This window comes from Capricornis sumatraensis, chromosome 9 (genome assembly GCF_032405125.1).
Source record: "Capricornis sumatraensis isolate serow.1 chromosome 9, serow.2, whole genome shotgun sequence".
In the NCBI taxonomy this organism is placed as follows: domain Eukaryota; kingdom Metazoa; phylum Chordata; class Mammalia; order Artiodactyla; family Bovidae; genus Capricornis; species Capricornis sumatraensis.
In genome coordinates, this window is record NC_091077.1 from 107,862,570 (window position 1) to 107,875,131 (window position 12,562).

Genomic DNA, 12,562 nt, shown 5'->3' on the forward strand with positions numbered 1-12,562 from the left:
TGGCTGTAATGGAGGGCAGCCAGGGCAGCCCGTAGCGCAGCCACTGCCCTGCGCCCTTAGCCTCCGCTCCCGAGCAGGCAGGAGTCGCTGGCCCCTCGGAGGTCCTGCTCCGCCGTTGGTCCGGGTGGGCCCCTCCCCCTCCCGCATGCCAGCAGTCCCTGAGTGAGCTCAGTGCTTCCGCTGCCCAGAGGGTGGTCCCTGGGCAGAGAGCGAGGTCAGAGGTCACAGGCACCCCACTTTCTCCCCGGAGCACCCGGCTCTTTGGCCTCCGAGCAGCCGCTGGGCTGTAGGCCCGGGAGCAGGCGGGTAGGCCCCCGAGGGCTCCGTCTCCCCACAGCCCAGGCCTGGGGTGGCGGGGACCCTCCCCCGCGCACCTCTGCCCCCCAGCGGCAGCGGCCACGTGCAGGGACGCAGCCTGGGCCCCTGGGGCCGCCCTCGCAGCGCCTGCGGAGCCCGCGGGCCAGCTGGGTCCGGACCGGCTCCTCAGATGACCAGGGCAGGGTCTGGGCCCTGGCCCTGAGGGGGCCGTCGCTGAGACCGCCTCCTCTTGGCTGGCACCTGGACTTGCCCTTTCTTGTGAGGACAGAGAAAAACATCCCTTCGAGAGAGATTGCAAGACCATGGTTACCTGACCGTGGTGACCTCTGGGACAAAGGGTCTGACACCATGAAGCCTGCATCAGCTCACCGCGTCCCTCCTGCCCCATTCTAGCAGAGCGCGTGCTGAAGCTTTCAGTAACCCGGGGCTCTCGGGGCCTGAGCGCCCCACCTCCCCCCATAGCCCTGTAATGAGCCTGTCTCTGTTCCAAACGCCAGTGTTCACTATTGTGTGGCCTTGCTCTGCAGGTGTTTTTGGTAATGGGTAGGGCCCTTGAAGGGAATGGCGGGACTGAGGGAAACACCAGAGGTTTTTTGGATGGGTTGTAGTATTAAGTTGAACCCTGAGAAACTGGTGACATTTGACTATTTCTAGCTTAAGAGAATGGTAATTTCATATTCTTTGACCTAATATAATCACGATGGTGTGATCACTCACCTAGAGCCAGACAGCTTGGAATGTGAAGTCAAGTGGTCCTTAGGAAGCATCACTACGAACAAAGCTAGTGGAGGTGATGGGATTCCAGTTGAGCTATTTCAAATCCTGAAGGATGATGCTGTGAAAGTGCTGCACTCAATATGCCAGCAAATTGGGAAAACTCAGCAGTGGCCACAGGACTGGAAAAGGTCAGTTTTCATTCCAATCTCAAAGAAAGGCAATGCAAAGAATGCTCAAACTACTGCACAATTGCACTCATCTCACATGCTAGTAAAGTAATGCTCAAAATTCTCCAAGCCAGGCTTCAGCAATACATGAACCATGAACTCCCTGATGTTCAAGCTGGTTTAGAAAAGGCAGAGGAACCAGAGATCAAATTGCCAACATCCGCTGGATCATCGAAAAAGCAAGAGAATTCCAGAAAAACATCTGCTTCTGCTTTACTGACTATGCCAAAGCCTTTGACTGTGTGGATCACAATAAACTGTGGAAAATCCTGAAAGAGATGGGCATACCAGACCACCTGACCTGCCTCTTGAGAAATCTGTGTGCAGGTCAGGAAGCAACAGTTAAAACTGGACATGGAACAACAGACTGGTTACAAGTAGGAAAAGGAGTATGTCAAGGCTGTATATTGTCACCCTGCTTATTTAACTTTTATGCAGAGTACATCATGAGAAACGCTGGGCTGGAAGAAGCGCAAGCTGGAATCAAGATTGCTGGGAGAAATATCAATAACCTTGGATATGCAGATGACACCACCCTTATGGCAGAAAGTGAAGAGGAACTAAAAAGCCTCTTGATGAAAGTGAAAGAGGAGGGTGAAAAAGTTGGCTTAAAGCTCAACATTCAGAAAATTAAGATCATGGCATCCGGTCCCATCACTTCATGGGAAATAGATGGGGAAGCAGTGGAACAGTGGCTGACTTCATTTTTCTGGGCTCCAAAATCACTGCAGATGGTGACTGCAGCCATGAAATTAAAAGATGCTTACTCCTTGGAAGGAAAGCAGAGACATTACTTTGCCCACAAAGGTCCGTCTAGTCAAGGCTGTGGTTTTTCCAGTGGTCATGTATGGATGTGAGAGTTGAACTGTGAAGAAAGCTGAGCGCCGAAGAATTGATGCGTTTGCACTGTGGTGTTGGAGAAGACTCTTTTGAGTCCCTTGGACTGCAAGGAGATCCAGCCAGTCCATCCTAAGGAGATCAGTCCTGGCTGTTCATTGGAAGGACTGATGCTGAAGCTGAAACTCCAATACTTTGGCCGCCTGACGTGAAGAGTTGACTCAATTTAAAAGACCCTGATGCTGGGAGGGATTGAGGGCAGGAGGAGAAGGGTACGGCAGAGGATGAGATGGCTGGATGGCGTCACCGACTCAAATAAGGACCAGTACTCACAATGCCCTGTGAGCAGAATCAATCTATGTACACCTACTGCTAAATTAAAAAGTCATCATGCAATTATCTGCCCATATAAGGCACTCGCTCCTGGGTTTGGCCTCACTGTGATCACATGAGTTTGGGTGAACTCCGGGAGTTGGTGATGGTCAGGGAGGCCTGGCGTGCTGCGGTTCATGGGGTCGCAAAGAGTTGGACAGGGCTGAGCGACTGAACTGAAGTGAACTGAATGTTATACTATTGAGGCGGCGTTACCTTTCGAAGGGGAATTTGATGAAGCAGTGTTGAGGGAATTGAGCCATTGATGGGTGTAGAGATCAGCAGTGGAGTGTTGGCCTTTGAAGCAGAGAGAGAGGAGGGCACATACTCTTTTCAGCTGTAACAGGAAGGAAGAGTGATGTGCAGATGGAGCCGTGCTCGGGTGATCACAGTGAGGCCAACCCCAGGAGCGAGTGCCTTATATGGGCAGATAATTGCATGATGACTTTTTAATTTAGCAGTAGATGTGCATAGATTGATTCTGCTCACAGGGCATTGTGAGTACTGGTCCTGATTTGCTGGTAGTGGGCTCTGAATTTTCTCTTAGAAGTCTTTGCTATCAGTGATGATTTTTTTTTTCCTTTACTCAGTTATTCTCTTTCACCAAAAGCAGAATAAATCAAGTATTGCGACCTTCTTTCCCACTCTGTGGCAGTCAACACTGTGGCCTTCCTTTAGAGCTGATTAGCAAATCAAAGAGTAAAGTGGTTTTCTCACAAGTGATTTTCTTGCCCTGCAGAAAATTGTCTTTTTCAGTATTACTATCAGTGTTCTTTGACTTGTCAGCATAATTGAAACATTATCTATGATTTCTGTTACTTTAATGCAGACTGCAAGTGTATCTTTTTAAAGTCATATCACTCTTCTGTGACATGTGTACAGATTTTGCTTATGGAAGTATGTGTATTTCAGGAATTTTAGCTGTTTGGAGCAAGACTTTATTCTACCGCATAATATAGTTTAAAAAATGATTCTCACTAGACCATTATGCTAACGTATCCCCAGGCCATGATTTTCTCTATGGACTTATTATTCAGCACAGAATCCAGGTACTGATCATTCATTGTTTCTTTAAAGCTACAGTGAACTTAAAAGCCATCTTAAGTGCCAGCCGGATCCTTTTCTGTGGAACACCGATCACCTGTAATGTTTATTTTGCATAGTACTATCATCCATGGGTTATGGGACTGGGGTCACAGTGAGAACATTCCCAAAAGGAACTTAATTAACTTTTTCAGTGTGTTCTTTTAAGCTGCAAGTAACTTTGCACTGTGCATGGCTCCAAAATTATCTTTTCCTCAAAGTACAGAAAGGTCTGGAGAAACTTAGCACCCATGAATTAATTTATACATTGTAAGTGTCTGGTAAAATACGTGGCATCTTTAAAAGCTCTGGAATGGTGGTATTTTAGACTAAGGTTTTATTTTATGGGTGTGTAGCTTTTACTGCAGGCCAGACAAGTCAACACGCTCTAATTCTGCTTGGAATCAGAGGAACTTGATTTACTGTTGTTATCTGCCATGGTAGAAATTGTAAGTATCACTGAAGTAGGCTTGTGTCTGGTGCTGGAAATATTCAACAGAACTCATCAGAAGTGATTTCAGAAAGCCTCAGTCTGGGGTATTGTGATGATGAGTGAAGAAAAATTTTCCCTTATTTCAGACAACCTTTGATAGTGCATTTCAGTTCAGTTCAGTCGCTCAGTTGTGTACGACTCTTTTCGACCTCATGGACCACAGAAGTCCAGGCCTCCCTGTCCAGAGTTTACTCAAACTCATGCCCATTGAGTTGGTGATGCCACCCAACCATCTCTTCCTCTGTTGTCCCCTTCTCCTCCCGCCTTCAACCTTTCCCAGCATCAGGGTCTTTTACAATGAGTCACCTCTTCACATCAGGTGGCCAAAGTATTGGAATTTCAGCTTCAGCATCAGTCCTTCCTATGAGTATTCAGGACTGATCTCCTTTATGATGGACTGGTTGGATCTCCTTGCAGTCCAAGGGACTCTCAAGAGTCTTCTCCAACACCAGAATTCAGAAGCATCAATTCTTCAGTGCTAAGCTTTCTTTATAGTCCAACTCTCACATCCATACATGACTACTGGAAAAATCAGAGCCTTGACTAGACAGACCTTTGTTGGTCCATTTAGGAAAATGTATATAGATTTGACAACTATATACCTAACTCTGAAATATTTTTAGCTTCCCCGGGTGGACTTTGGGTTATGCCAAGGCTTTGCCTTTCACCTTTCCTTAGAGAACCAGTCAGCCAATATGGATGTGTGTCTATAAAGATTTGTTCTGTAATGTCGCTGAACTGCTGACCTGCAGCCTCCACGGTTCAACTAGCTTCTCTTTGGACCCTGAGCTAGTGCTGCACCGGCCCATCAGGTTTCCTTTGCTTTGTCGTTTCTAGTCAAGGATTGGTCCATAGTCTCTCTCTCTTTTCAGGAGAAGTGGGCTTGTCCTGCAGGGTGAGTTCTTTGCTAAGACCTTGCGCTTCCTGCTTCTCTCGCCACTGATGAACAGGCCTGAGCTCTCCCTTGTGGAGACGTGGCACCCCACCTGCTGCCTTAAAGGGCTGCCGTTCTGACCTGTAGGGGCTACTTCTGTCCGACGTGTCTAAGTAGGGGCTCCCCTGGCGGCTCAGTCCGTGAAGGACCGAGGGCAGTGCGGGAGACTGCATGCAGCGTGATAGACCAGCGCTCAGTCCCTGGGCCAGGAAGACCCCCCAAGGTGGAGATGGCAGCCCACTGCAGTGCCCTTGCCTGGGGAGCCCCATGGGCGGAGGAGCCTGTGGGGTACAGCGCGGGGGTCGCAAGGGTTGGCCCGGCGGAGCAGCCCTGCCGCCCGCCCCGGCGTGCGTCTGCCTGGGGAGGCCGTGCGGGCGCCTCTCAGGCGCGGGGCTCTCCTGCCATCGCGAGCTCCTCTCTCTCCGCAGGCAGAGCTCCGGACACCCCTCCCCAGCGTTGTCTCTGCCCTGCCTATGAAGGTCCTTGCCTGCTGGATTGCTTCTCCTTTTGTTTACTTTTTTCTTATTCTGAAACATTTCCCCTAGTCCCTTCAGACTTCTGTGAGCTCTCACACAGTTTGCTGAAGTGGCCTTCTCTTGGCAGATAGCACTGTTGATCTTTTTTCCCTCCTCTTGTTGAACTGGCCAGTACCTGGGACTAGAATTTTTCTTTCTCTTGGCTTTCCCATTATAAAATCCACAACCACTCATAACAGACTAAAGAAAGTATAAATACCTGTAACCAGTTTTTACCGCCTTGATTACAGCTTTCTGTACGTCAGTTCAGTTCAGTCGCTCAGTCGTGTCCGACTCTTTGCGAGCCCATGGACTGCAGCACGCCAGGCCTCCCTGTCCATCACCAACTCGCGGAGTTTACTCAAACTCATGTCCATTGAGTCGGTGATGCCATCCAGCCATCTCATCCTCTGTCGTCCCCTTCTCCTCCTGCCTTCAATCTCTCCCAGCATCAGCGTCTTTTCCCATGAGTCAGCTGTTTGCATCAGGTGTCCAAATTATTGGAGTTTCAGCTTCAGCATTAGTCTTTCCAGTGAACACTCAGGTCTGATTTCCTTTAGGATGGACTGGTTGGCTCACCTCTCAGTCCAAGGGACTCTCAAGGGTCTTCTCCAACACCACAGTTCAAAAGCATCAACTCTTTGGCGCTCAGCTTTCTTTATAGTCCAACTCTCACATCCATACATGACTATTGGAAAAACTATAAGCTTTGACTAGACAGACCTTTTTGGCCAAGTAATGTCTTTGCTTTTTAATATGCTGTCTAGGTTGGTCATAACTTTCCTTCCAAGGAGTAAGCGTCTTTTTATTTCATCGCTGCAGTCACCATCTGCAGACCAGACCACCTGATCTGCCTCTTGAGAAACCTGTATGCAGGTCAGTTAGAACTGGACATGGAACAACAGACTGGTTCCAAATAGGAAAAGGAGTGCGTCAAGGCTGTATATTGTCACCCTGCTTATTTATTTCTGTATGTATCTTTTATTAAAAAAGTGAGTAATCCTGTCATACATACAGTTTTAAAACTGTGTTTTCATCACTTTATCTTCTGAAAATGGCTTCTCAATTTTTAAAAGAAGTTGTATTTCTAAGTTTTTAGTGAGTAAAAACTACTCGTGATGTTAGTTATTGTTTGACCAGCCCTTCACTTTGGGACATGTAGATGTTTTTCCTTTTCTCCTTTCTGTCTTTGTGTTATTTACTGGTGAGAGGAATTTTGTTTCTGGGTGTCCAGATTCGTTCTGCTTTCTATGCGTTTATTTTGTTAAACCTTAATGTGGCCTTTTTTGCAGCCGTGGGGCAGGCTGCTGCTGTGCGTTTATTCTGTTAACCCTTCATGTGGCTTTTGCATCTGTTAACTCTTCATTTGGCTTTTGCAGCCGTGGGGCAGGCTGCTGCTGTGGCACGGACACGGGGTCGCCTTGTTTGCTCGATGTAGGGAACCATATCTCATGCCCATCTGCCTTTCTAGCATGCAGCACTGTGCCTGCACAGAGGGTGTTCACTAAAGCAGTCTTGTTGCGTGGAGGAAGTGTAGAGAGCTCTGTGACATGCATTTAAGTACTGTGTCTTGGGACCCAGGATATCGGAGTGAACAAGATGCAGATGGCGACGGAAGTCGATCGCCGCTTCCTCCTCCCAGGCATCCTCCCGACCCTGGGGTTGAGCCCTGGCCTGTCTGTCACGTGGCAGGCAGTCTCCCGCACTGGATGGATTCTTGACTGACTGACCCACCAGAGAAGCCCCTTTACTCGGACATGCGTGACAGAAATAGCAGCCTCCTATAGATCAGAGGTTGCAGGCCTATTCTATGAAGGAGAGTGTTTGTTTAGAGGCGGCAGGCCCCTGCGTGCGAGGATCAGTTAACAGGAACAGAGGCACACAGTAGGGCAGCAGCAGTCTAAATGGCTTCCAGGGCAGCTGCCGGGGAGGCCTGTGCCAGGCTTCTCTTAGCACAGCTCATTGAAAGAGCTGACGAGATGCTTCTGTTGATGGCAGCTCTTGTTTAGGATTGTTCACTGGTGTTACTGGTTGAAATCGGACAGCCATTTTCCAGTTCATACCTTTTTGTTCTTTTAAGTAACTGGACTCATTTGTACCTCAATTTAAAATTTCGTACCTGAATATAAAATGGCATTGCACTTAGTGATTTTAGAGGCCTGAAGGTCTTTTAGGACTGGGTTTGGGGCAATAGGAACTATAGGCCCAAATATTCTTGGTCTGTGCTTTGCACATTTTAAAATGGGACTAAACAAGGGCTTTCTGCCGTTCACTGGCGTTTAACCCTGCCAGCTGCTCATGCTGTCAGTGACGCCGCTGAGAAAAGAGAAGAGTGGGGGGTGAGTGGCTACCCTCTTGTTCAGGCACACAGTTTAAAGAAAAACATTGTCTGTCTCAGTAGAGCTATCTTAGAGTTTCATGTAGCTGTCTTTTTTTTTTTTATTATAGGGCCAGCTTTCAATGTTGCAAGAAAAAATAGACCATTTGGAACGTTTGCTAGCTGAGAATAATGAAATCATCTCAAATATTAGAGACTCGGTCATCAATTTGAGTGAATCTGTGGAGGATGGTACGAAAAACTCGAAAGGCAACTTCAGCCATGGTGCTGGCTCGCCTATTCTGCCGGCGAAACATCCGTCCCTCGCAGTTGACCCTGGAGACTGCCTGTTTGCTTCACAGAGTGGAAGCCACAGTCCAGATGTGCAGGTAATGTACGCATTCATCAGTAAGCACTGGGATTTGATTTGTTTTTGTCTTTTTAGATTTGATTTGGTACCTGTTTATAGTTGCTAAATTCTTTGGATTACAGTTTCTATTTTTGTGAAATCATTTAATTGGTCACATGATCATTGATGTTCTTTTTAGTGATAAAATTCTGTAATTCTGTGTTTCTCCTAGTTTTTCTTTCTTTTATACTATGTGACTATGGCTTTTTCTGTGTGCTTCTTGGGTTTTATTTTCTATATTACTTGAAGACCTTTAGAGGTTTAAATCTTGGCAAAGAGAATTTTTCCCCCTTCCTTTAGAGAATACAAGAAAAGCCCTGCTTTTTCTGTATATCTGTTATACATAACAAGTCTCACACGTGTACCGTTGCCTTCTTTTCACTGCATATGCCTGTGTGCGAGGGGAAGGGAAGAGCTCTGGAGCTGTCCCGGATGGAGGTTGCTGGCCACCTGTGGTTGTGCAGCACGCCAAGTGTGGCGAGTCTGAGTTGAGATATGCACTGAGATCCACACAAAGTGTTGAAGATTTAGTGTGGACAGAAGAATGTAAAATATCTTGCTTATTTTATTTTGATTATGTATTGGGATGGTAATATTTTGAATATATTGGGTTAAAATATATCATCAAAATTAATTTCAACAATTTTCCTTTTTTTGGTTTAGTCAGAGCTGTATTTTAAAAATTAGTTATGCAGTTATTTAAAAGGAAGTTGATATATATTTCCCTAAACATAATCAATTTAGGGAAATATATATTTATATACATAAATATATATAAACATATATACATATATCAAATATATGTATATATATGATACATGCACACATGTACAGATACATGTGTATACATGTGTGTACACATACATGTGTGTATGTATACGTGTGTGTGTGTAATGTTTAGGGATATATATTGCCCTAAACATGAGAAGTTTTACCATTTTCATGAGATATTCTCATTCTCTTTATGATCTATAAGGCTATTCGTTTTTTTGATTGATTTCCTTTCTTATAAAGGGTTTATTTATGAATTTTAGTTTGATCCTGTTTTTATTTCTACTATTTTTAGTTTGCTGCCCAGTAATATTTAAGGCTACTTTCAGATAATAATTATTGGATTTTAATTTTGAGATATTGCGTTTTGGATTTCAAATAACTTCTATCTTTCATTTATCTATTTGTTTATTTTTTCCTATCTAGGTAGTATGATTTTATTTTCTTTACACTTTTGCATTTATTTACAGAGACTTTCCTCTACCCTGGATTCTTTTTTTTTTTAAATGAAACAAAGATGAATATTTTTAATGATAGAAGGTACAATTCACAAAGAAGATAGATGACATTAATCATTAGACACCTTAACAATAAAGAAGCAAAGATACGTAAAGGAGAAATCAGAAGAAATATGAGGGAAAAGAAAAATATAAAATCATAATGAGATGTATTGACATTTCTCTGAGAATATCAAGTGCAGAAAAAATAAGAATAGGAGCATCTTGAATGATGTCATTAATAATTTAAATATAATTGATTTATGTTTAATTCAATTCAGTTCTGTCACTTAGTCGTGTCCAACTCTTTGTGACCCCATGGACCACAGCACGCCAGGCCTCCCTGTCCATCACCAACTCCTGGAGTTCACTCAAATTCATGTCCATCAAGTCAGTGACAGCATCCAACCATCTCATCCTCTGTCGTCCCCTTCTCCTGCCTTCAGTCTTTTCCAGTATCACAGTCTTTTCAAATGAGTCATTTCTGCGCATGAGGTGGCCAAAGTATTGGAGTTTCAGCTTCAGCATCAGTCCTTCCAATGAACATCCAGGACTGATCTCCTTTAGGATGGACTGGTTGGATCTCCGTGCAGTCCAAGGGGCTCTCAAGAGTCTTCTACAACACCACAGTTCAAAAGCATCAATTCTTCGGTGCTCAGCTTTCTTCATAGTCCAACTCTCACTCCATACATGACCACTGCAAGAACCATAGCCTTGACTAGATGGACCTTTGCTGGCAAAGTAATGTCTCTGCTTTTCAATATGCTGTCTAGGTTGGTCATAACTTTCCTTCCAAGGAGTCTTTTAATTTCATGGCTACAATCACCATCTGCAGTGATTTTATTAGCTTATACTAATCATATGCTGCACAAGCATATTTAATGTGCTGTATTTCACACATTGTTTTTAGATGTGCATGGGACATTTAGAAAAGCTGGCAAAAAGGTAGACGTAACTGAATTTCAGAAAGTAGAATTCTTTTTTTGTGTGTGTGTGATTCAGTTATATGTTATTTGTGAAATTATTTTCCATTATAGGTTATTAGAAGATACTATCGTTACCTGTGTTATACAGAAAACCTTTGTTGCTTGTTGCATATCTATTTTTTAAAATTAGAAATCTAGCATTCTATTCATACTGTCAAACAAGTGGAATCAAAATGTCATAAACTTTTTAGTTAGGCAAAGATTCATAAGTTTTCTAAAATATATACATGTTATTTGTGTATATATATATATATATATATATATATATGTATACAAAAGCTTTTCCAATATGCTTGAAAAAGGCTTGAGAAAGAACATTAAAGAAAAACAAAATTGATGGAGAAATTGGAAAACATGAACTAAATGAAGTAGGAACACGGAATATGATATAGAAAAAGTGAAACAAGCTATATAAAAGTAAAAGATTCTCATACAGTCTGGTTGCTTTTAAACATGACTGCTCATTAGAAACATATCTGGACCTCTGGCAAAAAGCAATACCTGGACATTTGTATTTGAAAAAAATACCGAAATAATTCTGCTGTGCATCTAGATTTTAAAAAGTGATTACAGGTTTTTCTGTTAAATGGTAGTTTTGCTGATACAGAATCCTATCTATGATTTTTCTTTTGACCAATCATGATACAGTGATATTAAGTGAGTAATAGTTACATCATCACAATAGTAAAAGATGTTTATTAGTTTTCACCATCAATTGCCAGACAAAAAAATAAAATCTGTACAAAAAATTGGGTAGATTACAGTTGCGAGGTATAATGGGAACTTGATCTTGATGACTCTAGCAATATAGAATGGTCACATGCAGTTTAGGGGTCAGGCAGAGTGATGTGTTCAGTGGAAATGCACACACACACACGTGTTTTCGTCTGCTAAGCCAGGCTGTGTCTTTTGGTTGATGCATTTATTCTGTTTGCGTTTAAGGTAATTCTTGATATGTAGACCAGAGTTCAATCCCTGGGTTGGGAAGATCCCCTGGAGGAGGGCATGGCAACCCACTCCAGTATTCTTGCCTGGAGAATCCTGTTGACAGAGGAGCCTGGTGAGTCACAGTCCATAGGGTCACAGAGGTGGACACAGTGGAAGCCACTTAGCATGCCTGCACACATGACCCTATTACCTTTTTCTTAACTGTTGTGCGTTCATTTTCTGTAGGTAGGGCTTTTCCTTGTTTTCTGCCTAGAGAAGCTCCTTTAGCATTTGTTGTAAAGTTGATTTGAGGATGCTGAATTCTCTTAACGTTGCTTGTCTAGAATGCTTTTGATTTCTCCGTTAAATCTGAGGGAGAGTCTTGCTGGGTAGAGTATTCTTGACTGTAGGGTCTTCCCTTTCATTACTTTTAATACATCATGCCATTCCCTTCTGGCTTGTAGAGCTTCTGTTGAGAAATCAGCTGGTATCCTGATGGGAGTTCCCTTGCGTGTTATTTGTCATTTTTCCCTTGTTGCTTTTAATATTTTATCTCTGTCTTTAGTTTTTGTCAGTTTGATTACTATGTATCTTGTTGTGTTCTTCCTTGGGTTTATCCTGCCTGAGACTCTGTGCTTCCTGGACTTGGTTGATTCCTGTATGAGGGAAATTTTCAACTATTATCTCTTCAGATATTTTCTCAGGCCCTTTCTCTCTCTCTCCTCCTTCTGGGATCCCTACACTGTGAATTTTGGTGCGTTAAATGTTGTGCAGAGGTCTCTTAGGCTGTCCTCGCTTCCTTCCGTCCTTTTTTCTGTATCCTGTTCTGCAGTAGCGGTTCCCACCGTTCTGCCCTCCAGGTCATTGATCTGTGCTGCTGCCTCAGGTACTCTTCTCTGTTTGTTCCTTAGTTCTTGTAGTCGCTCAGTCGCGCCCGACTCTTTGCAGCCCCATGAGCCGCAGCACGCCAGGCCTCCCTCCCCAATTCCCAGCGTCCACCCAAAACACGTCCACTCTAGGTCTTTGGTATACACTGTTCGCATCTTCTCAGTCTTTGCCTCCATTCTTTTCCCGAGATCCTGAGTTATCTTCACTATCATTATTCTGAATTCTTTTTCTGGAAGCTTGCCTATTTCCACTTCATTTAGTTATTTTTCTG

At 44.0% G+C, this 12,562-nt stretch overlaps 1 protein-coding gene across 1 annotated transcript in view; it reads left to right on the forward strand.

Annotated features, from left to right (window-relative positions):
• The window catches only part of MAN2A1 (mannosidase alpha class 2A member 1), a 197,526-nt gene that overhangs the window by 31,260 nt on the left and 153,704 nt on the right, over nt 1–12,562 (forward strand). The window contains exon 2 of the mRNA XM_068979768.1: nt 7,945–8,202. Coding sequence (XP_068835869.1) covers nt 7,945–8,202 — 258 coding nt within the window. The remainder of the gene's footprint in view (nt 1–7,944; nt 8,203–12,562) is intronic.